Here is a 25,461-nt window from a genome sequence, read left to right on the forward strand (position 1 = left end):
TCACAGGGACATGCCCTCATGCGATTTGAAGATTCTTCCACAAAAAGGGAGGCCAGGTTAACACAGATGTTGCCCCGTGGGACTGACACCCTGGGAAGGCATTCCATGCTTCACTTGGGCAGTTGAAATTTCTCAGGCCTCGTGAAACCCAATCCAAAAAGTTTCTGAACCTCTCCAGGGAGGGTGTGTGAGTCTTAGGTGAGTGAAGCAAATATATTCTAGATCCTTTCTTTACGTAACCCACCAAACCTTAGTTAAAGTCCAGCTTTTCCACGTGACAGGTGAGGAAACAGAGGCTAGAGCAGTTCAGCATGATTGTGGCAGACGGAATGACTGGTTCCCATTGATCATATTCCTTAATAGTTTTATGCATCTCTACCCTGTCAGGGCCTTGAGGTGCTTGCAGCATATTTCCCCTCCCCAGAGTTAAGGTTTCATCTAGTTTGATTTGAGCAGCACAGTGCTAGCAGCCGTCATATGAGTAGAAGTTTTAAATGTGATTGAACGGTGAAGCATGCCTTCCTGCATTTCTGCCACTGCCAGGAGACCATGCCTCATAGCTGCTGCTTCTCAAGCCTGAACCCCATCACACAGGGCAGACTTGCACCTGGTCTGTAGCCTAGAGCCAAGGTCAGCAGAGGTCAACAGACCCCAGGAGACTTGAAGACTTTCAGTGCGAAGCAGAGTCACTGCCGTTTACCCAGAGACTTGCAAATGCGTGAATAAATGTTTCTGGTTATATGCCAAGGAATTTGGGATAATCTGTTACACAGCATCATCACAGCAATACCTGACTGATAAGAACTTACTCTGAACTTATAAAGAAACTTGCTGGAGTGCACAGCACTGCCCTGTCTTGGAACCAGGGTGCCTTGGTGGTGGCCTTCTAAGGGAGAAAGCAATCTAGACTGCCGCTACAACCCACTCTCCTAGGCCCTGGCTTCCCGCCCACCACACATCACTCACCTGAGTCTGATGCTGCTGGGCTCACCAGGCTGAGCAGCTCCCGCTCCTTCTCATAGTCCCCTTTGCAGAGCAGCTGCCCCTCCTTCAGGACAAACTCATCACCCTTCTGGAGCTGCCGCTCACAGACACAGCAGCAGAAGCAGCTCAGGTGGTACACGCTCTTCTGGGCCCGCATAACAAACTCGTTGGGTGCGATGGCCTCAAAGCAGCCCCCGCATTTGACAGCAAACAGCCTAGCAGCAGGGAAAAAGCAAAGCAAGGTCTGTGAGAAAGACGGCTGAGGCCCAAGCCTTCCCTCGAGTCAATCGCAAAAGGAACGTCAAGAACTGGGATAAGGAGACTTGGAATGGAATAGGCTTTAAATCTAGCTGATGTTATTCCCAGAGGAGGCTGAACCAAAGAATTCAGTTGAGTTACTCTCTCAAAGGCTTAAGAAAAGGCTGAGCAGCCTTGGAGGAAATGTGAGCTGAAGCCCAGAGTGTATTTGGTGTGGTCCGTGGCAAAGTGTTCCCAAAGGATGCTCTACAGACTGGTGCCAGGCAGGCTGCCCAGGGTCCCCAAGGGCTGACTATTCAAACAAAATAACAATAACAAAAAGGTCCAGGCCCACTCCAGTCACATGCAAATGGATGGGACCCAGAATGTGAGTTTTTAACAAGCTCCCCAGGGCATTCTGACGTGTCATCTAGTTTTTGAGAGAGAAACTGCATCCCAGCTTCCGAGCCTGATATTCAGTGGATTCAGCGCAGCTTTCAGGACTTTTATCTCATTTCACTTATTTTCAACCAGCCATGAAGAGGGTGCCCATCTATGCCAGGAGGAGGCAGTAGATACTAGTGATATAAAGGTTAATGAGATAATTCCCTTCCAGAAATGAGCTCAGGCTAATAAGAGAGACAGACATGTCCAAATAACCAGAGGGTTCCAGAACACAAAAGAGGAGACGACTGACTGTCAGGGAGTCAGCAGGAGAATCTGCATTTTTTAGCACATTCAGTAAATCTTGGTCCAGAGCATTATTCTATAGACAGGCCCTCCACCACGACAGCCTAAGTGTGGCCAGTCCTTTCACACACTCACTCACTCATTTAGGCTTCTTTCCATTCATTCTTTCATTGATTCAGAAGCACCCACCACACACTACACCAGACACTCTGTGTCTTAACAGCAGGTTGGGGGAAGGAAACCCCGCCCCGCAGCATTCAGGTCCTAAGAGTCTCCTGGAGTGTGTGTTGCAAGCCCCAAGAATACAAAACAAAGTCCTCATCCTCAGTCTGCATCCTCTGTTACAGAGCTCCCATAACAGTGAGAGAAACCGCAAACAAAGAAACAAACAGATCATGTCTACCCAGAGGGATTTACCTTCAGGGAACAGAATATAAGAACGATATGAAGCAGTGCTTCGTGAACACAAAATGGGTGGCACAAAGCCCTAGCCTCTTTATAGCAGTTGATCACGCCCAGTCCTGCAGCTATGCTAGCAGAGGGCCACATCCAGACACGTGCACAGTGTGTTTATCTCGGCAACTTCCTGGACAAAGGGAAGAGTTTTGAGGGTAGAGTGGAGAAACGGGTAAGGAGGAATTATCAAGAAAGAAACTGGCACAAGAGAGAGGAAGGCTGGAGTCTTCAGGTGAAGGAAACCGAGGCCTGGAAAAGGGGCTGAAGCCGCCTCCTGCGAGTCTGCCAGGGAACAGCCTCTCTGGACAGAGGCCAGCCTGCAGGGGACTCTGCACAGCTTGGGATGAGAAGCACATATGCAGTCTCACTCTTAACCTGGACCTCGGGCCCCGACACCAGCCTGCCCCCTCCCCTTGACCACTGGACGCTCATTAGAAATGCCCATCCTAATATGCCTGCCTTCTGCCTCTCAACAAAGGAGGGTGAGGTTGGGGGGAATGGTTCAGGGGCTGCTGTGGCTCTTTCACCACTAAGCAGGTATATGACAGCCCCCTAAACAGAGCTCCAGGTCTCCGCTGCTCTGCCCACGCCCTCTCCCTTCCCCCATCTGCTCTGGGTTGTTCTGCTCTCCAGGTCGGAACTTCAGGGCACACCCGCCCCTGGAATGATGGCCTTTACTCCCCACCCCAATGCTGGATGTCGTGTATCAGACAGAAAATCCACCTAGTTCATCCCCAGCCCAGAGTCCCCAGACACTGTTTGCCAACTTAAGCAAACAAATCAGGGCTTTAACAGGAGCTGGTCAAACGCTCTTTGTCCCCAGGCTCTCCTTCTCCTCCCCTTCCCCGGGAAGGAACTGTCAAACAGAATCAAGGCAAACGCTCCCGGGAGTCAACAAGCTCTTGAGAATCCACAGTCACAGGTGGTGGCATCTGTGCTTGTCTAACTTCTACCCTGTTAATCTCCTCCTCTTTCTCCTCCCTTCTTAATTTCAACCCCCACTCCAAAAACTTCCCCCAAGGTGGAAAAGGGAGGGTTGTGGGGAGCTCAACAAAGAAATCCCACCATATTGACTCAGGAACGGCTGGAGGAAGTGGCGGGAGTTGCCTGGGCTCCGATCCTGTAATGATCATGATGGGCAGGGGTGGGGGGGTATAGAGACCTAGAAGAGGGGGTCGGTCCTGTTTCTCTCCATTCTCTGCATCGGCTTCCCCACTCTGGGTGAAGACCAGGTTGACCTCACCTAACTGCTTTTCACTAACCCGAGGGCAACGCAAGGAGAAAAAGCACACACAGTCCACCACCTGTGTTCCAGATGTGTACACAGCTGCACGGGTACTACTGTGGACCCAGCTGCTGACTGCACACTTCCCACAAGTTGTTGTCTCTAAGGCTCAGACAAGCAGAGAAAAGGATTTGTTCAAAAGTCCAGGTCGTAATTAAAACACAGCCTATCTCTTCCCAATGCCCTGGATGGCGGCCCCCACGGTGACTTCACCCTCTGAATGCTAATGAGACTTCACTCCGGGTTCAGAGCCTGGCAGGCTGGCTGTGCCCTGGAAACCTAAGCCTGATTTCCAGAAACGTCCAACTCTGCTGGGCACATATAACAACTGCCAACTTTGCCCACCACTAGACAGTCACCCACTCCACTCCTGAAGGCTCCGTAAATGATTCTTTACCTCTTTGTTACATCTAATTCCCTCATTTGTAAAACGGAAATAACAGGTTCTAGCCGGTGGAGACATGTCCAGGGCCCAAGCCCTCTGTTAAGAGTTGCCCTTCCTCTATTAAATGTCCTTTGTCCTCCATGGGGCAGACATGGGGGTGGAGCACTAAATAAGGCCACGGTGTCCTCAGGGAGCTCACATTCTCCATCAGGCTGTCAACAAATGACCACAGGAGGCTGTGTTTGGGGTATGTAGGAGGGGCCCAGCCAGAAGAGCCCCAAACAGCCCTACTCAACTGGCTCGGGCTAGAGGTCACGACATCGTCCTTCTCTTCCCTCCCTCCCTCTGCATTTAGCTCTCTTCCTCTTCCCTCTGGCCCTTTCCTGCTCCCACCACAAGCAGGGAAGCCAAGGCTGACTGAAGCTCCATTCCAGGTCTTACCTATCTCTCTCCCCAAACCGCCACAGCTCTAAGATGCACAACTGGTAGTTTTGGTGAGGGAGCTGGAGTCGAGTCTGCTGGCTCGGCCACTTCCAGGCAGTCCGTGAGGGTTGGGGCTCATCATGTAACCTCTGGCAGCCTCAGTTTGCTCCGATGATGATGCCTACACTCCTGGATTACTGGGGATGAAATGCCAGCAGGACCTGGAGGCCCGTAAGGAAGGGCACGATTCCTAGTTCTTACAACGTGCCTTGCCTCTGTCTTTGACTTTTTTTCCCCTGCAAAGGCGGCTGTCTGTGCTCGAGTTTCCAAGCTGTGTCCTGAGAGATGGCTTCTTCCCTGACAGCAGGAGTCCTTTTGCTGACTCCTCCCGGCTCTGACATCAGCACGACCTCCTCTTCAAAGTGTGCAGCACTGACCCAAAAGAAGAACGGGGGATGCATGGCTGGCACAGCGGACATGCAGAGCACACGCCTTAGACAAGGCATGTCCTCCCACCACAACGCACTGAGATAATGCGACGGAAATAAGGTATCTTGTATTAGGTGCCATGGAGGGCAGCAAAGAAGAAAATAGAAGGTGACCTGATTCAGGGAAAGGACCCAGGACTTGATGTAGGAAGACCTAGGCTCCAGGTTTCTTTTATCAAGAGGCCTCAGAAAAGCCACTGTCTTTCCCTGGGCCTGTTTTCTTATCTTTAATGAAAAAGTACTGCCCTGTATCAACTGTTACATCAAGTTCTTAGAGGTCACGGAAGGAGTCAGTCTCTATTCTGCTTGTCTCCTTTTAACCAGAGAAGCCAGCTAAGTCCTAAATCCAGGTCTCCAGATAGCGTTTCAGCATGACAGGGCCTTACTATGTTAATTCTCCAAACAAGATATTTTCCAGAAACATATCATTCATAGACATACATACATACATATGTAGGTGTGTGTGCACATATATATTTTTTGTATATCTATGAATGTTATGGTTCATTCACAAATATACATATATCTGTGTATATGTATACACAAATATACACACACACACACATAACAGGTAAGGCAAGAAGAGGACATGTGTGAATGAACACACAAACACACAAAACATACATATGCAAACACCAGCTAAAACCAACAACTCACTCACGTATCTCTCTCTTCCTATCTGCATAGTATAAATACGTAAGTACTTCCAGAAAGGATTTGCGTTATATACATACATGTATATATATATATATAATACAAATTTTCAAATATATCTATTTCTAGAAAAGATCTCATTTTGAAGATAGCAAAATGCTCCTAAGGTACATTTGAAATCCATTAGGCTGGATAATTTCTTAACTCACTCCTATTTTCATGATTCATGCGTTTATTATAGTGTTGGAGATCCTACTCTGTAGGTAAGGAGAATGTTTCCAAAGCAGATATGAAGGCTTGCCACCTGAGAATCTCCTAGAGAACACGCCTACGATGACGAAGACAGAGGCCAGACCTCCCGGAAGCAACAGCACACCTTGCACAGCCGGAGTTATGGCAGAAAGATGACAGTGTTCCAGATCCTGTGTGGGCACCTGGACTTTGGTGCTGGTTATGCGAACGCAAGACAATCACTCCTCATTATACATACTGGGGTTCTCATCACTAGAACATCTTTCACCCCCAAATTATTTTATTACAAAGAAAGAAGCTTATAGAAGATAGAAGAAGAGGAAACTGGTCTTCATTAAATACTGCAGTATTTCTTATATTCATTTCCTCACTAAATTTGTGTAGTAATAGCAAATGCTGCTGCTAAGTCACTTCAGTCGTGTCCAATTCTGTGCGACCCCATAGACAGAAGCCCACCGGGCTCCCCAGTCCCTGGGATTCTCCAGGCAAGAACACTGGAATGGGTTGCCATTTCCTTCTCCAGTGCATGAAAGTGAAAAGTGAAAGGGAAGTCATCGCTCAGTCGTGTCCAACTCTTAGCGACCCATGGACTACAGCCTACCAGGCTCCTCTATCCATGGGATTTTCCAGGCAAGAGTACTGGAGTGGGGTGCCATTGCTTTCTCCAAAGTAATAGCAAATAGAACTATTTTATAAACTCACAGAGAATCTCACCAGCTCAGCTTTGCTCATGAAGCCTCTCTTCCATGAGAAGGAGAGACTCTGGAATGGCTGATTCTTAAGTTCTTCCTCATATATCCTCTCTGGAGAAGGCAATGGCACCCCACTCCAGTACTCTTGCCTGGAAAATCCCATGGACGGAGGAGCCTGGTGGGCTGTAGTCCATGGGGTCGCTAAGAGTCGGACACGACTGAGCAACTTCACTTTCACTTTTCACTTTCATTCATTGGAGAAGGAAATGGCAACCCACTCCAGTGTTCTTGCCTAGAGAATCCCAGGGATGGGGGAGCCTGGCAGGCTGCCGTCTATGGGGTCGCACAGAGTTGGACACGGCTGAAGCGACTTAGCAGCATATATCCTCTCGAGCACTCATTTCACAGGAGAGATAAACAAACAGATCAAGCAGCTACCATGGTGTTCTAAGCTCCTGACAGGTTTCCTGGACACACCCCTGGCTTCGCAGAAGGTTCTGAAGCTCTGCTGCCCACATGCAAGTGAAAAGCAGGAGTTAGGAACCAAGTTGGTCCCTTCAAGTTACTTGGTTATTGGGCCCCAAAGTATATGAAAGGATCTGTGAAAGAGGTCTATCCTCTACAGAGTTGTATTAAGAACAAACAGTATCCAGAAGATGTTCTTAGACTTAACACCACCATGCCCAAGAGTCTACTCTGATTCCAAGATGATTGGGAAACAAGATGATTCTTGCAGGAACCCCAGTCACTGGGGCATGTGGTGGGTCACTGTTTCCAAGGTATAGGCAGAAATGCAGGTCAGTGGAGCTGGAGCCAGAAAGACCCAAGAAGGTCCAACCAGAGAGGCCGAGTTACAGAAACAGTAAGACAGGGAGGCAATGTGGTATAATCAGTACACCACCACTTAACAGCTATGCGAGCTTGATCAGACCATGGTGGCATTAGTGTGCTCATCTACAAAGTGGAAATAATCAAGGGACCTCTGTCAGAGGGGCACAACAAGAATTAATTGAACTGACACATCAGAACTGCTTAGCACAGTGCTTGGCACATGGTAAATCTTCAATAAAATGGTAACTATGATGATGAGGAGGAGGACAGAGAAAGAGAGCTGAATATGAAATGTGATAGAGAAATTAGCAGGAAAAGATGATGAGTCATAATGTCAGAGACTGGGAGGATCAAGATGAGATAAAGGAGCATGGAAAGAGAAGGACTGGAGCAAATAATTCAGGAACAAGGCCATGGATAATGCAAGAATGTCAGCAATCAGGATCTCAGTGGTGCTGATCGTGGACTTGGGGGTCAGTCTTGATAATATACTGGAAGAAAGGTCTGAGTTCCCAGCTGCTTTAATGGCCTCAGGCTAAGGTTTGCATGCCACCTATCCACCCAGGATCTGTCTGGACTCACCCAGCTAACAGTGCTGGGAGGGCTAGATGAAGTGTCCTCTTGTTCTGTGTATCAACGTAAAATATCAAACGAAAAGGGTAACTCAGGCTTAGTTTTCTTTTCGGTATCAGTCTTTTTCACCCATGAATGCCCATGGCTCCCTCCAACCTCTCCCACCTCCTGCCACATTATCCCCTAGAAATCAGACGCTAGATGCCGTGTTATCCCCACGTTTAGTCTCCAGGTTGATGATACAACTTCCCATATACAGGAATATTAAAGAACATGGCAGCCTCATGCAAACCCAAATTTATCCCAGGACAAAGGCTTTGAGACCCATGAGGGCTGAGGAGGATTATAAGGGGAGCCCCCGTTATGACATGTTAGAAGGTTCCAGAACCAAGCATATGTCCGGAAAGACTGAGATCTTCATTAACCTTGACCCAGAGTACTTCAGACCTCAAAGGGAGCCTCTTAAAGCATCCACACCATAGATAATGAAGTAGAAGGATGGAAAACAAATACGCACATGAAAAACCCTGATACCAACTTAAGGCCAACTGACTGTATTCTGTTCTCTCTAACCAAAGTAAGAAATTAGAGCCATTTCTAGCCTTGGACAGCAGATCACTACAGATCATACTGCCTTTCCACAGTCACTGACAACACGAGTTTTAATCAAGTCTATGAACTCTTTGGTCTAGAAAGTAGGAGTGGGTCTTTGTATAGTTCTTTACCAAGCAGGCAGCAATCTGCAGAGCACTGTTTCCACCCTCTCCACCAGGGGGCAGCATAGCAGCATGCATTAAGTGCCATGTTGACTTGGTAACTGAGGTCATCCAGGCACTGAGACAGGGATTGGCAATCTGCCAAAACTGTCTGTCGGGGAAAATCTGCTGCTGGGAGTCTGGGAGACCATGTGGCTAAAAAGAAGGAGAGATGGTGAGAGAGATGAGTATTCAAAAGTATCGGGAACCAAAAGCATGGCTTGTGGCCTTAGAAGTGATGACACAAGCAACCTTGTCAGCTGGCTCAAGGTCTCTGTCCTTGAGGCTGAGCCAACACCACCACAATGAGCAATGGAGCCCGTGGTCCTGGGTCGGTGGGAAAGTCTGCAGGGACAATAGCAGTGGCAAGATCGTCTATAGGAGACCGTCTCAAGACTCTGCAGCGGGGAGAAAACGGGAAACAATAAGTGGCCGGCAGAGCCAATCAGAGTCTCTGTCTCCCTGGGGCTCCTGGGGAGCTGTAAGAAGGACCATACAAAGGGATGAGAACTGCCAAGCGTGCTGTCTGCAGTCCCAGAGGCTCTGTGAGGCGCTGGCTTCACCGAGAAGCACAGGGTAACACACACAGCTCTTCACGGAGGGCACGTTGCTGGCAGTGGGCAGCTCTGACCTCAAAACGGTGGACTGAGTAGTTGGTTGGCCAAAAAGTTTGTTTGGGTTTTTCCATACTATCTTATGGGAAAATCCAAACGGCCTTTTTGGCCAACCCCATATTTTTTGTTGCTGTCATTGTCACAAGGAATCTGTGCCAGAATCAGCAAGGTTGGCAGGAAGAGCCTGGCCTCTGAAGTCTGATAGAACCTGGATTCAAGTCTGGATTCCATCTTTGAGAACTTGAGCAAGCTATAGACTGTTTTGAAGCCTCTGTTTCTTTATCCAAAAAATGAGATCATAACTGTCACAAGATGGTTTTGGAGCTTCAATAAGATAATGTATTTGAAGGATCTGGTACATACTAGCTGCTCTCAGTAAGTGGCAGCTATTAACTCTCTTTATTGAAATCAGTTTACCATATCTGCCTGTGTGAGTGTGTGTATAAGATCATTTATTTCAAGACAGCCAAGTGAGCCAAAAATAGAACTTCTGAGCATCTCAAGCCTCTGTTCCTCATTATGTAATAAACTAAATTAGACTTTAATGAGCCTTTCGTATGTTACTGGAGAAGAGACCAACAGACAAATATGGAAGTCTAAATACTCAAGAAGAAACAGGGTACATTTCATTCAGGCAACTATGGCTATAGTCTATCCTAACCTAAGGTCAATATTGACATTAACCGACCAGGGTTGACCAACACCCATGTTCATTGCCCAACACCCAGCATATGTTCAGGAAGTCGGTAGCTCCATGTTTGACTGACCAGAGCCAACAGTTGCTATTTGGTTAATGCTGACATTATCTGACAAATAGTTAGAACAGATCCTTCTCCCTTATCACCTCACTGCTTGGGGGGCTGCTTCTCACTGAGGCTACTGACCACCGTATGGATGCACACTGGGGCGCTGATATTCTTGCCTTGCGGCCCTAACTCACAGACCCCATCCCCAGAGATCAGATCATTTTCCCCCTCATTTTATAAATGGAAAGAAACTCAGGCCAGAGAAGGAAAGGTGACTACCCCTCACCACAAAGGAATTTCAGATGATTGAGAGGACCAGCCAGAGCTTGAGGCTCAGTTAATGATCAAGAAATAAATACACGGGGAACTCTGCTCAATTTTATGTGGCAGACTGGACAGGAAGGGATTTGGTGGGAGAATAGATACATGTATGTGTATGGCTGAGACCCGTCACTGTCCACCTGAAACTATCACAACATTGTTAAGTGGCTATACTCCAATGTGAAATAAAAAGTTTTTTTAAAGAAATAAATAAAGGAGGTTATTGCATGGCCCAACTAGGGATGGAAGTGTGTCCCCTAGGCTCTTCAGTGGGGGCTTCCCTGGCGGTTCAGATGGTAAAGAATCTGCCTGCAATGCAGGAGACCCAGGTTCTATCCCTGGGTCTGCAAGAGCCCCTGGAGGAGGAAATGCCAACCCACTCTAGTATTTTTGCCTGGAGAATGCATGGTGGGCTACAGTCCATGGGGTCACAAAGAGTGGAACATAACTGAGCAACCAAGCACACACGCACACAGGCTCCTAAGTAGCACCCTAATGAGCTGAATAAGCAGACAGTGTGTGCCAGGGAGTCTCTTGCTTGAAAGCTCTCCTTCCCCTCCCCCTCTTCTTTGCTGAAACCTGGGAACTTGTGTACAAGTCAGGCCACAGAGCAAAAGACTGCGGTAAAAGCATGGATTCCAATAATCCAAGCCAAGGTGGCACGACTTACATTACAGACTTTCCATGTTGTCACGCAGACATGCAGAAATGGCAAGGAACATAAAACAGACACACAGAACATACATGTTCCCTTTTTAGGGAATTAAAGGCTTGGTTTCCTTTGAAAAATGTCAGTTTTCCTTTCCCTTCATCCTCATTAGCCTCCTGGGACGCTCATAAACATACCAGCAAAGAACAGAGCAGAGGGAATGAGATATTTTTAGCTGATATTCTGGGCACAGATTCGTATTGTTCCACAAGTTTTGGCTTGACTGGATGGCACATGGCCAACACAATGTATACGCTTACAAAGAATGTATGTTTCCTGGGCTCTGTGTGTGTGTGTGTATTAACAGTAAGGAGGACAAGGACATTATTGATGATGCTTTGATGGGAAAGATTCTGAGATCCCAGCAGGGGGCAACACTGAGCTCTTCATGAATCCTGTTTGCTTTTGCCACTAGTGCTTTTCATTTGTTAGCACTGTGCTAACAGTGTGCTAACTGTGCTAAATATGACCCAAAAAAAACGAAGAAGGAAAAGCCATATTGTCACAATCCAAAAGTACCTCGTAATCAACTGATATCAACTGCACTGTAGTAGGAACTAGATATATCCTGAAGATCAGTGATGACGCTCCTGAATCATCGAGTACAGTGACCAGCACACAATGCTTAAAACATTTCCAGTCACTACGACTCTCCTTCTCCTCATTCGTAATGCCGCTCCTCGAGAGTGAGCCACTCTGGGGAGAGACAAGGAAAGACGCACATCGCCTCACCTTTTGAATAAAAATCCCCCACTGTGGCATAAAAGCCAAAGGGAGCACCGTGCAGGACTTTCCCTTCCCATGTGACAGGTGAAAAATATCTCCAGATAATTTGAATTTCCAGAATGCCTTTAATCCAAAGACCTCAAAGCACGTACAGTCTTGTGTAACATCTCAGCTCTGAAGTAAATGTGGGGAGGTCAAGTTTAATTATCTGATTCTATTACCTTCATCACACAGAAACTAGCATCACAGCAGAGGATGGCAGGTTACACACTGCACCAAAATTCAGCAGTGGTGGAGCCCAGAGTAAGAAAACTAGGTGTTCTGAGCCTCTGCGACAGCCTCTTTCCCATAATATTGCATTGCTTTAAAGTTAGACTCCACCTGTCTTGAGACCTCCAGGAAGGTTTCAACAAAGTCTGACCCAATACAAATATTAGGAAGAAAAACAGTTTTTATTTTTACCCTTCACCATTTTACCCTTTTTATCCTTTCACCCTCCTCACACATTAAAAGCTAGAAGACACCATGTCCATTATGAGGGCTACTATCAAAAGTGGAAAAATAACAAAGTTGGCAAGGATAAATTGGAACCCTTGTGCACTGTGGGAAGCAAAATGGTTCAGCTGCTACGCAAAAGAGTATGGTATTTCCTAAAAATTTTAAAATACAGTTACCATATGATCTAACATTTCTACTTCCAGGTATATACCCAAAATAATTTAAAGCAGAGACTCAGATGTCTGTACATTCCTATTCATAGCAGCAGAATTTATAAAGTCCAAAAAGGGAAAGCAATCCACATGTCCATCAACAGATGAATGGATAAGCAAAGTGTTATATATATATTGGATTATACTGGAATATTACTCAGCCTTAAATGTTATGAAATATTATTTGGTCTTAAAAGGAAGGAAATTCTGACACATACTACAACATAATGAGCATTTTATGCTAAACAAAATTAGCCAGTCACAAAAGGACAAATATTCTATTATTTCACTCATATCAGATAATCTGAATAGTCAAATTCAGAAAGATAGAAAGTAAAATAGTGGTTGTCTGGGGCTGGAGGAAAGAGGGAATGGGAAGTTATTATCTAATGGGTACAAAGTTTCAGGTTTGCAAGATGAAAGGGGGACTGCGGTTGGATGGCGGTCACAGTTGTGCAACAATACACTTAATGCCACTGAAATATGCACTTAAAAATGGTTGAGATGATAAATTTTATTTCATGTGTCTTTTACCACAATTTTAAAAAATTAATTAATTAAAAAACTATAAGACACACTCATACTCTACCTCTTGTAACCAAAATTGAGGTGACTGTGTTCCTAGTTGAAAATCTCACCTGCTGAGGCTCCCTTGCAGCTAGAAGTGGCCATATGAGGCAGTACACGGGGTTCTATTGGGGGTGGAGGGGCAAGTAGGAAGTTTTGGAAAAGCTATTGCCCTCTTGATAAGATGAGACAGCCTCAGCTGATACATTTTGCTCTTCATCCCTCCCCTTATTTCTGTCTGGAACTAAAACACAACATCTGGAGATGAAAGAGCCATCATGGTACCAGAAAGATGAAAGCTGCCTTCCAAAGATGCCACACAAGAGGAGTGAAACCTGGGTTCACGAAAACTTTCATGAACAGTTGTACCACCCTTGGACTTCTATTTCCTGATTCTCTTTCAACAAAATAAAATTAAAACCCTTTTTACTTAACCTACTGTAGTCAGGATTCAGTTGTATGAAATCAGCATGAAGGACTTCCCCATCCCATTCAATGTCTATCTAGGCCAACTCCTCCACTTCAACAGTAGACCTTATCACTTCAGGCTTACTCAAAAGCTACGTCATATATTTTCTCTCTCTGTAAACATTCCAATTTTTTAAATTTCTCCCACACTAGGAAAAATTACCCTTCTCTTGAAGTAATTACTACTTCACCTACCAGGTGTGTCCTCATTTATTTGATAATCTTTGTAGAAAAATTCAAAAAGAAATTACTTCTGCTTTCTGTCTCCAGTTCCTCTTCCAGTCTCTCTAAAGGCCAATGCAATGAGGCACTTGCTCTCCATACTCTTTCTCATTTCCTGTAAAGGTCACTGGCGGCCTCTTTATTTCTCAGTCATCATCACACTGAGCCCATCAGCAGCGTCTGACACTGGGGTCACTTGGCTTCCAGGACCACTGACTTTCTTGGTTTTATCCTATCTCACTGGTCACTCCTTCTTGGTCATCTCACTAGTTCCCCTCATCTCCCTAACCTATAAGTATTTCATCCCCTTCTCCACCTACACCACTGCCCTTGGAGATCTTCTCCAATCTCACTACTTTAAGTATTATGTATCTGCGAATTACTTTGACATTTCTATCTCCACCCAGCTCACTCTCCTAAATCTAAATTATATCCACCCAGCATCTTTATTATCAACCACCATTATCAACCAAAGATCCAGATAAGGTAAAGCTAGATGAATGAGGTGAAGTGAAGGTGCTTAGTCGTGTCCTACTCTTTGCAACCCCATGGACTGGAGCCGACCAGGCTCCTCCATCTGGGGAATTTTCCAGGCAAGAGTACTGGAGTGGGTTGCCATTTCCTTCTCCAGGGGATCTTCCCAACCCAGGGATTGAACCTGGGTCTCCCGCATTGCAGGCATACACTTTACTGTCTGAGCCACCGGGGAAGCCTACAGCCACCGGGGAAGCCTAGATGAATGAGGTTCATCTATATCTATATTGTAATATCAGTCAACTCTACTGAAATATCTTACAAAGAAGGAAAGGCCAGAGGTTGCCCACCACCTCTGGAGAGAGAGCTCAGGCTCTGAGATCAACAACCCAGTCCAGGTCTAACTAATCCAGAACAGCCTCAACCTTGGAACTTTCATAAGAAAACAAGCAAGTGGAACATGGGGAGATAAACAGGAATGCCAGGAGGAGCAGGGGAGCGTGTGGAGCACCAGCCAGCAAGCCCCCATGCCCAACCACAATATTCATGTGCGAGTCTGGGATATAATTTTCATCTTGGATGCCTTTCATATGGCTCCACTCCCCAGAGCCAGCTCCATTCAGAGGATTAGAGAACAGGGAGAAACATGAGGAGCTCAAGGACCACAAAAATCTCTTGAAACAAGATTCCTGGCTTAGCCTCACAGTTCCGTGCACAAGTTATGTGTACAGATGTGAGTGCATGCACACACACTTCCTTACACACACGCATGTAAGGATGCTTACATCTATAAACATACTATAGCCAAAAGCTAGAAGAAATAATTCATAAATCACCCCCAATGATGGGAATAATGACAAGCTAGGGTGTCCCCAAGCCAGGGGAAGTCTTGAAGGGAACATGAGCTTTTAGGGTTGTCTCTGTTCCACTCAGGGCTCTGAGCTCAGAATCTATAGGGAAGGATAAGAAGGAGGATGATAATGAAAGAGTCCACCACTTCTCCGCTTCCGGGGTTCCTCCAGGATCCCAGTTAGAATTTTAAGAACAATTAAAAAGTTGAAGACTTGTTCTTCCAAGTCAAAATCTAAGGCTAGAGGGTCCTCTTGTCGCTTACAGGAGAACTACCTGCCGTCATCATTTGTTTTTCACTTGGGCAAAGAAGTAGGCAGAGGAGCTTTAGTGACAATACCTCTCAAAAGGCCTGTAGACATTGTCCAGGAAGAACAGACTCCTGAAAGAAAGGCAAGAACTAATTTGCACTCAAACATGAGTGTTTCCTGAGCTCTAGTCATTTCTCCACTGTGAGGAAGGCACTTCATGGACCAGCATCAATCTCTATCCCAACTGTACCCAGAAGAGACACACAGGAAGTACATTTGGTCATTGTTACTGTCACTGAAACATATTGCTATCCAGACTACTGTTGTGGGCTGAATCCCTCCAAGAACAGGTCAGTAGCTCCATGGAAAAAAAAAGAAAACTTTGCCCAAACTGCAGCCACGGGAGGGGCAGAAAGAAAGAGGGTGGACGTATACCACAACACATCCTCCCCAAGCAGAGAGCAGCATGAAGGCCATGACTGACCGGTTTACGGGCACACTTGCGGGGAAATGATGAGTTTTGCGGTATTCCTCATAAAGACACACAAGGTCCTCACAACTAGAAAATATTGAAAAGGAAGCTGGGAAGCCCAAATTACAGATCATTCATACAGATAACAAATAATTGCTGAGTGCCTACCATTCTAGCTGCTAATATCAAGGCACTGTTTTAAATGTTTGAAATATAACAGTGAACAAACAAAGCAAAACCCCAACCCTTAGAGTTTACATTTGATTGAAAACAAATCATCTCTTTGATGCCAATCATTCTATTGACATCAAACAGAATGTCAGACGAGTGCAGTAGATTAATAGGAAGGCATAAAAGAGGATGGGACGTGTCAGGGTGGGGAGTTAAAATTCTCACTGAGTAGCTGAAGTTTAAGCCATGATCTGAGGGAGCTGGTAAGTAGCAAGCCCTAACACTCTCCGTGAGAGGTGCATTCAAGGCAGAGAGAACAGCAGGTGCGCAGGTCCTGGGGCAGAAGCACAACCAGCATGTTGAGAAGACAGCATCAAGTTCAGTGTGACTGGGTGACATTTATCACTGGATGACATTCTGACATTTATGGTGTTGTGTGCATTTCTGAGAGGAAGAGTGTTAAGAGCTGCAATAAGAAAACTATCATTCAACAAGACACACACACCCTAATACTCATTGCAGTGCCGTTTACAATAGCCAGGACAGGGAAGCAACCTAAATGTCCATTACAGATGACCAGATAAACAAGATGTAGTGTATGTCTACAATGGAATATTACCCAGCCATGAAAAAGAATGGAATAATGCCATCTGCAGGAACATGGAAGGACCTGGAGATGATCGTATTGAAGGAAGTCAAACAGAGAAGGATAAATACCGTATGATAACACATGTGTGGAACCTAAGCTATCACACAAAAGAATATATTAACAAAACAGAAACAGACTCTCAGACGTAGGAACAGACTTGGGGTTGCCAAGGGGGAGAAGAGGGGAAGGGAAGTATTGAATATTTTGAGTTTGGAGTTCACAGATGCAAACGATTAAATGTAGGATGGATAAACAAGATCCTACTGTACAGCACAGGGAACTATATTCAATGTCCTGAGATAAACCACAATGGAAACCAGAATAGGAAAAAGAGTATATGTAAAACTGAATAACTTAGCTGTACAACAGAAATTAACACAACACCATAAATCAACTATACCTCAATAAAATTAAAAACAGACTAAAATAAATTTGTAAAAGGCTAGATTGGAGAAGTTAAGGGGCAGAAGCAGATAGTCCAGAGAGGACCCTGCAGGTGACAGGGGGGACTTTAACTCTTCCTTCGGAAGACAGTGGAGGGTGTTCTGCAGAGAAGCCACGTGCTAGGTGAAGCTCTTTTTTATTCTTTTTAATTTATTGAGATGAAATTCACTTAACATATTTCAACAATGGAGGGGCATTCAGTAACTTCACAGTGTTGTACAAGGACCACCTCTTTTCAACACATTTCCATGACTACCGAATAAAACTTCTTGCACATTAATCAGTTTTTCCTCTGTTTTCCCCTGCTGCCAAACAAGGACAACCACCAATTTTGTTTTGTCTCTATTAATATACCTGTTCTTGATATTGCATATATATGGAACCATACAGCAGGTATCCTTTTCTGTATGGCTTATTTCACATAGCATATTTACTATGCTAAGGCTCACCCACTTTGAAGCATGTATCAGCAATTTTTTCACCCTATCTGTTTTCTTGAAACACTCCCTTCACTTGGTGTCCACTTCCCTTTCCTGTTTTCCCATAAAAAGGAAGGCTGAGTAATATTCCAAGGAAGGCTGAGTACAATGGAATTTTGAAATCCTTCCTTTTCTCGGCTGTCATATTCTATTGTACAGACACATCACATTTATTTATCTATTCATCTAATGATGGACACTTGGGCTGTTTCCACCTTTTGGCTACTGGGAATGATGCTGCTAACCAATGTGTATCCATGAACTTGGCTGGGTCCCTGTTTTCAATTCTTTGGGGTATAAGGATGAAGTTTTAATGGGATCACTATCAGCACTGTGTTGCGAGCTACGTGTGGAGAGGGAAAGGCCAAAGGGAGGAAAGTCAATAGGAGGTTCTGAAACACCACAGGTAAGAACAGACAGACCTGAGAAAATATGACCCGAGATGGGAGGAAACAGGAAAGTGACATGGTCACCAAGTGAAGGGAGCGTTTTGGGGAACCAGGTGTGATGAAACCCATCTCATGCTGTTAACAGGTCTAGGAAGGTGAGAACTGAGCGCCGACCACTGGGCTCGGCAGTGTGGAGACGAAGGAAGGCGGACGGCTGGGGGCCTCTGTGGGGGTGGGGACGTGGAGACACAGGAGTGAAGGGCTTCTGTCAAAGGCACAGGAAAAGGGAACGATAGCTGGAGGGGGATGAAGAGTCAAGGATGGGTTTAATGAGAGTAATTACGAAATGTCTGCTAATAAGAACGATGTGCTATGAGGGGGATCTTCAGGATGGATGCGAGAGGTAGCGGAGAAGGGCTGGAGCTGGAGCAACGTCCACAATAAAGGACTCAGGACCCAGCGGCACGTGTGGAGTGAGCACTGGCCTTACCTTAGGGCAAGGTAAGCTGCCCGGTGCTGTAGGTAAAATTCTCAGAAAGTCATATTGTAAGAAGCCCAAGTTTGGATCATTCTGGATTGTCTGATCTAATCACAACGGGAGCCAAGCTTAAGTCAGAAATCACATAAATCAAAGCACTAATATTTGACCATATATGCCAAATAATTGTCCTTTGCCTCAGATCTACCCTTGTTGTGATATTTTTGGGCTAACATTAAAGCCACATCATAAACAGTGAAGCAGCTGGCTCAGGAGTGAGCGGAGAGACTGCATAAAATGAGCCCTGCACCTCTCACAACATGCAAAATATCAAGGCTTAGGAATAGCTCTGAGAGATATTGTTACCATCTCAGCAGAATCTCACCAGAATTCCCACACCTACTGCCAATATGCACAAATAGGAAGTAAGGTGGAATGGATGCTAAAATATCTTTTTATAACATCATTTAAGGGGCAATAATGCTGTAGCGGAAAGAGCGCTGAAGGCTTGAGTTTGAACTCCTCCCACCCCCCAACCACTTATTATCTGTGTGACTCAGTCAAGCTAATTAACCTCTCTGAGCCTGAATCTCTCAATCAAAAACTGGGGTTAATCATACCCATATCACGAGTTTTTAGCAGCAAATGAGGGGACATCACTGAAAACAGTTTGTAAAATATTCCATAGTTATCCACACAACCTGGCTTTAGCTGTCTAGTTGTGCTTCACAGGTTTGTGTGTGTGTGTGTGTGTGTGCAACTTCTTTCATTTTTTGTTTTTTAATTTTTATAGTGTGGTATTGGCTTCTGTCACACAGCAATGTGAGTGAGCCACAGCTACACACATATCCTCTCCCTCTTGAGTCTCACCCTCTCCCCTCTTCCCACCCGTCTAGGGCATCACAGAGGGCCAGGCTGGGCTCCCTGTGTTATGCAGCAACTTCTCACCGGCGCTCAGCTTTACATATGAGAGTGTACACATGTTGAAGTTATTCTCTCCGTTCTTCCCACTCTCTACTTCTCTCACTGTGTCCACAAGTCCATCCGCTAATCTGCATCTCCATTTCTGCCCTGCAAATAAGTTCATCAGTACTATTTTCCTATATTCCATATATATTCGGTAATATATGACATTTGTTTTTCTCTTTTTTGACTTACTTCACTCTGTATAACAGGCTCTAGGTTCATCTGCTGCTGCTGTTGCTGCTAAGTCACTTCAGTCGTGTCCAACTCTGTGAGACCCCATAGACGGCAGCCCACGAGGCTCTGCTGTCCCTGGGATTCTCCAGGCAAGAGTACTGGAGTGGGTCGCTGTTTCCTTCTCCAACACATGAAAGTGAAAAGTGAAAGTGAAGTCACTCAGTCGTGCCCGGCTTTTAGTGACCCCACGGACTGCAGCCTACCAGGCTCCTTTGTCCATGGGATTCTCCAGGCAAGAGTACTGGAATGGGTTGCCATTGCCTTCTCCACTAGGTTCACCTACCTCAATAGAATTGACTCAAATTCATTCATTTTTTTAAAATTTGAAAGTGATTGTAAAGACCCTATGGCAGGCAACAAGAATCCCCAGAAGGGGAGCCAAAGTCAAAGCACAGGAGGGACCTTGAGAAGTCCCCAACAGCTCAGGCGTATGACCTCTTCAACAATCTAGACTCATTAACTTATCCCTGGCTGAGCCACCAAAGGCTCACCAAGAGCTGCCCAGAGATGGATGCCTGGTTTCATCCTTCACTCCCATGACCTCCTGAAGCACACTTCAGCCCCTTTGAAGAGTGTGAGATGCCGAAAAGGGGGCGAGACACTGCGTCTGGACTCTGAGTTTGGAGACGGGCTCCAGAGGGCGTCACCCATCCCAGGGCTGAGAGCAGGGCTACGCGGGAGCAGCCAGGTGAGAGCTAGCTTCTCAACGTGTGTGCAGCTCTGAATTTCCATCCCCACACTAGAGACCACCAAGGCAGGGCTTAGCAAACTAGTAGAATAGATGTGGGAGCTGTGCCCCTGTACCAAAGGACATTAGGATTTCAGCCCCACTAGACACCTCCCTGGATAACCCTTCAGATCAACACTGACCTTTCTGCAATGACATAAATGCCCTGTATCTGCCTGTCCAATACGGTAGTCGTGAGCCGATTTTACATGCTCCTGGAGAAAGAGCATTATGGTGCTTGAAGGTGGGGCAAAAGCACAAAAGTGAAGACCCTGCTGTGTCCTTATGCACAGCCTCATGCGATCCTGCAAATACACAGCATGGCTTCTGTCCTCTCAGCAAACTTTCCCAGTCATGAAGGGTCAGCTCAAGCCTCATTTCATACCTGCGCCCGTGAAGTCACCCTTGCCCATTTGGCTCTCTATGGCGCCTGTGGAACACTGAGATCGAGAGCTACAGAAGCACACGGAAGACACAGTAAACCTTCAGCTGGGGACAGTCAAGGAGGTATTTTCCAAAGACGTCATGACTTAAAGAGAACCTTAAATAATGAGTCTGAACATGCTGAGTTTCAGAGTCAGACATATCAAATGGGGACTCTAGAGTGAGCACAGATGCAGGGACAAAAGCTCCAGGGGAGGTAAACAGGTAGAAGGTAGACTAGCTTACGCTGCTGCTGCTGCTGCTAAGTCGCTTTGGCCGTGTCCGACTCTGTGCGACCCCATAGACGGCAGCCTGCCAGGCTCCCCCGTCCCTGGGATTCTCCAGGCAAGAACACTGAAGAGGGTTGCCATTTCCTTCTCCAATGGAGGAAAGTGAAAAGTGAAAGTGAAGTCGCTCAGTCGTGTCCGACTCTTAGCGACCCCATGGACTGCAGCCTACCAGGCTCCTCCATCCATGGGGTTTTCCAGGCAAGAGTGCTGGAGTGGGGTGCCGTTGCCTTCTCCCTGGCTTATCACACGACCCTGCAATTCCACTGTTGGAGAAAAACATGATCTGGAAGGATAGATGCACCCCAATGTTCATTGCAGCACTGTTTACAACAGCCAAAACAGAAGCCACCGAAACACCCACTGACAGAGGAATGGGTAAAGAAGATGTGGTGCCGTACCCCACGCACTGTTGCTCAGGCACAAAAAAGAATGAAGCAATGCCATTTGAAGCAACATGGGCGGACCTAGAGTCATACTGAGTGAAGGAGGTCAGACAGAGAAGGAGGAATTTCATGCGACAGTCTTTACATGTGGAGTCTAAAAAGAAACGATACAAATGAACTTACAAAACAGAAAGAGCCTCACAGACTTAGAGAACGAACTTATGGTTGCCAGGGGGAAGCATGGAGGGAAGGAATAGGTAGGGGTCCGGGGAAGGACAGGTACACAGCGCTAAATTGTAAATGGATAACCACCAGGAACCTAATGCACAGCACATGGAACTCTGCTCAATGAGGCGCCTGGAGGGGAGAATGGATACATGTATATGTATGGCTGAGTCCCCTTGCTGTCCACCTGCAACAACCACAACATTGTTAATCAGCTATACTCCAACATAAAATTCAAAAATGAATTTAGAAAAAGAAAGCAGCTTGATTGCTCCCTACTTGGCACAGAGGAGCATTAAGAGATAAAATAGGAAAGGTGTGTTTCATGCTAGATGTGAGGCTGTCTTGAGCCAGATGAAGGGGGCCTTGAATGCTAAGCAGAGTTTGACCTCTATTTCTTAAGAAATGAAGAGTCTCAACACACTTTTGAGCAGAAGCTGACAGCACTATAGGAGGAAAACTAATAGGCCATCATAGAGGACAGATACAAAAGAATCCCAGGGAGGTGGGGACCACAGCTGTCACATACCCCACACCGTTCAGTTTCCCAGGGGTGACTTCTCCCCTTCCAGCAGCTGTGAGCCCAGTGACCCCTGCCGTTGCTGACAGTGAAGAGCCCCACAGCTGACACCGTCGGTTGCCTTCCCAATGCCACGTCTCCCTCACTAAAGGGAACCCTGGCACTGCTGGGCAGCAGTGTGCCACACTCCAGGGAGGAGTCACAATTGACCTAAACCAGGCAGACCAATGTCTGCCCCTTTGCCAGTGACTAACCTGGGGGGTAGGCATGAGCCCAGTTATGGCCAACAAGGTATAAAGGGAAGCCTGTGGGGGCTTCAGAGAAAGATTTTCCCCCGAGGAAGCCAACAAGGAAGAAAGCTCTAGTCTCAGCCCTTCCCTTCTCACTCTGGGTCCTATCTTGTGAGGATAAGAAGCCATCTTGCAGGCACAGAGTGACAAGCAGGACAACGTAGTCAACACGTAGAGGACAGAAGGTAGGAATCTGGAGAGAGACTGGGGCCATGATAAGACAGTAAAAAGGCCAAACCAACACGGAAATGCATCCCTCCCAATTTCTGGTTAATTTAAAAAAAAAATCACTTTCCTGTTGATTTATTCCTGATTCGTTCCTGATCATTCATTTTCATGTTATTTGGAGCTCAGCACCTACTAAGTTCTAATGTCACCTGGGATTTACTCCCAGAGCTGACCTGTGTTTCCTATCACATGCAGATCAAAGTCCGTGGACCCTGCAAGATAGCCCTACAGTGTCAGGCAAAGTCTTCCAAGATTATAGGAGGGGGGCAGTGGCCAAAACTGAGATGCAAGGGTCACTAAGGCCAGTGGCTGCTGCCCCCTATCATCAAAAGTAAAGGTAACACTTTATCTTGCTGCTGGCCAGGCAGAAACACCTGGAAGGAAGAGGATGCACCAGGGCCCCGGCTGACCCATCAATGACCACTCAGCTCACCGAACGTTTCAGTGCTGTAAATCGAGTGGAAACATTCCGCCCAGCAGCTCGGCCTGGGGCGTGACAAGCTGGGTGCATTCCCTGCCAGATCCTCACTGCCTATCATGCTTTACGGACACAAAAACAAATTCCACCATATGTTAAAGTTAATTGCAAACATTTGCTGCTGAAGAGAACTCCATTTTTCAAGAGCCCACAGAGATCTGGTTACACCAGTGGCTGAAGCATCAACCAGCCTCATTCGCTCATCGGAAGAGGCAGGGCCAACGGGCGGGTAGCAACCAAAGTGTGGAAAGAACCCTCACCCAACCCTCTCCCCCTCCCATCCAGTCTGTTCCCACTTCCACTGCGCTCAACAAGTGCACCCCAGGTCCAAGAATGTGCAACCCACCTTCCCCATCAACACAGACTGCAGACCACCGTGGGGGCATTGGAAGGACTGGGATGTGGGGGCAGGAAGAGATGATGGCAGGAGGGGGCGGAAGGACGATGCCTGAGAAGAGAGCTGGCTGTATTCCCCTGTCCGGCGAGTGTTGAAATAAGAGGCACAGAGAAACCCAGAAGCCCCCAGGAGGCCCAGAGCAGTCAGGCTGGCTTGTTAGGGGTCTGCCTGGGGATATGAGTGATAGTTATTGATGGCGTGGTTCAGGAAGAGGCTAGTGAGGGTCAACCCGGGGCTGACAAAGCCCTCAGCTGAGCATGCAGCCTGGGGAAGTCCCCAAACAGCATGCTAGCTGGGAAGAAGGCAGGACCTAAATCCCCCACGAAGGTTCTTTCATGGGCCACAGAGAGGTGTTCGTGAGTCCATCCCTGGCAGCAGGCAGAGGAAGCAGGAGGCCTCTGCACTGCACCCGCATTCCCACCCGTCCCTGGAGGAGCACTCAGGGTGTGGACTTGCACCAGCCCAGCTGGAGACACGAAGTGGGAGGGGACATAGCACTGACCGCTCTGGCTCCGGTGAGAGCACCCCAGCAGCGTGTGGGGAGCGTTCTGTGCACTCCCCATCGAGGCACGTGCAAAAGTGCTGTGTCTGGCTGACGGAGAACGGTTTTTGAGCAAGCTCTTGGAGGAGGGATCTGTGAAGCCACCACCAGCGCTGAATGACCCATCACGCCTAGAGAGCCATCCTCAGGCCCTTCAAAGGGTCAGTAGCATGCGTGGTCCAATAAGGGGGCCCTGAGGCACAGCCCACCACCCAGCGGCTGCTCCTAACTAACAGCAAGCCCTGAGATTCTTTGCATCCATGCAAAGACCATTTATCCAGCAGGTACAAGTGTGTAACTGACGCAAAGGGGAGGAGTTTGTCAAGGGAGGCAGGTCAACCCATCAGGGTTCCTCTGGAGCTTGTCCACTGAGGCAAACGTCACCTTCTCACTGGGGAAAATGGGTTCATACAGTGAGCACCACCTGTTTAGTCTCTTCAAATATGAATGTTGCCCCCACCAAACACACTGCACCTTACATATACTACCTTCTTATTTGTAATAAATATGCATTTATTAAGCACCCATTGGATTGAGTCACTCCATGCTGATTATTTGGGGTCACAAAGACTCAGACACAACTGAGCAACTGAGCAACAACAAATGGTAATTATTACAAAACACAGGGAAGTCCAATGTCTAATTAGAAGTTCAGAACATACGCATAGGAAAAGCTTACTGACAATACAGGAGTTTAATGAGATAAAGGTGCAAGAAGACATTCAACGGCATGCTGACCACAAACCTGGCAGCTTTAGGAGAACACGCAGGACCACGGGGCAATGGCACCAAGACAGGAGACAGAAAGTTCTAGCACCGTTGACTCACTGAAGCGTCATGTGCTCAAGACACTCTTCAAGGCACCAGATGAAGGCGTTTATTCCTCATCACTACCCTGAGTCAGACACGACGATCATTCCCGTCTCACAGATTAGGAAACATTCCCACAGAGGGAGCATAAGCCCATCCTCGCCTGTGTGTGATGTATCCGCCCTGAGTCCCGAGCAGTGCACAGCTGCCTGGGTTCCTGCAATTACTGTATCTCTCTTCTCTACTTTTCAGGTTCAATTGTGGTCCTGAAATTGGTCCTCTCCTGGCCATGCTCCATCCCCATTCTGAGCACCTCTACACAAAAATGTATTTGTACTTCGTCTTCATAATCCGAGAACACTTTATACATCTACTTTGGTTTATGTCACTGAACTTACAACCATCAGCTTATATCTGTCTCCCTCATTGTATTTTGTCCCTAGGAGAATAATATTCCTTTTTTTTTAATCCCCAGGACAGAAAGAACTAGATATGCACAGTATCG

General features: G+C 46.7%; 1 protein-coding gene across 1 annotated transcript in view; it reads right to left on the reverse strand.

The window, feature by feature from the left end:
* Window positions 1-25,461, reverse strand: part of LMX1A (LIM homeobox transcription factor 1 alpha) — a 171,972-nt gene that overhangs the window by 54,677 nt on the left and 91,834 nt on the right. The window contains exon 3 of the mRNA XM_042257217.1: window positions 967-1,199. Within this exon, the coding sequence (XP_042113151.1) occupies window positions 967-1,199 (233 nt within the window). The remainder of the gene's footprint in view (window positions 1-966; window positions 1,200-25,461) is intronic.

Source organism: Ovis aries, chromosome 1, assembly GCF_016772045.2.
Source record: "Ovis aries strain OAR_USU_Benz2616 breed Rambouillet chromosome 1, ARS-UI_Ramb_v3.0, whole genome shotgun sequence".
In the NCBI taxonomy this organism is placed as follows: domain Eukaryota; kingdom Metazoa; phylum Chordata; class Mammalia; order Artiodactyla; family Bovidae; genus Ovis; species Ovis aries.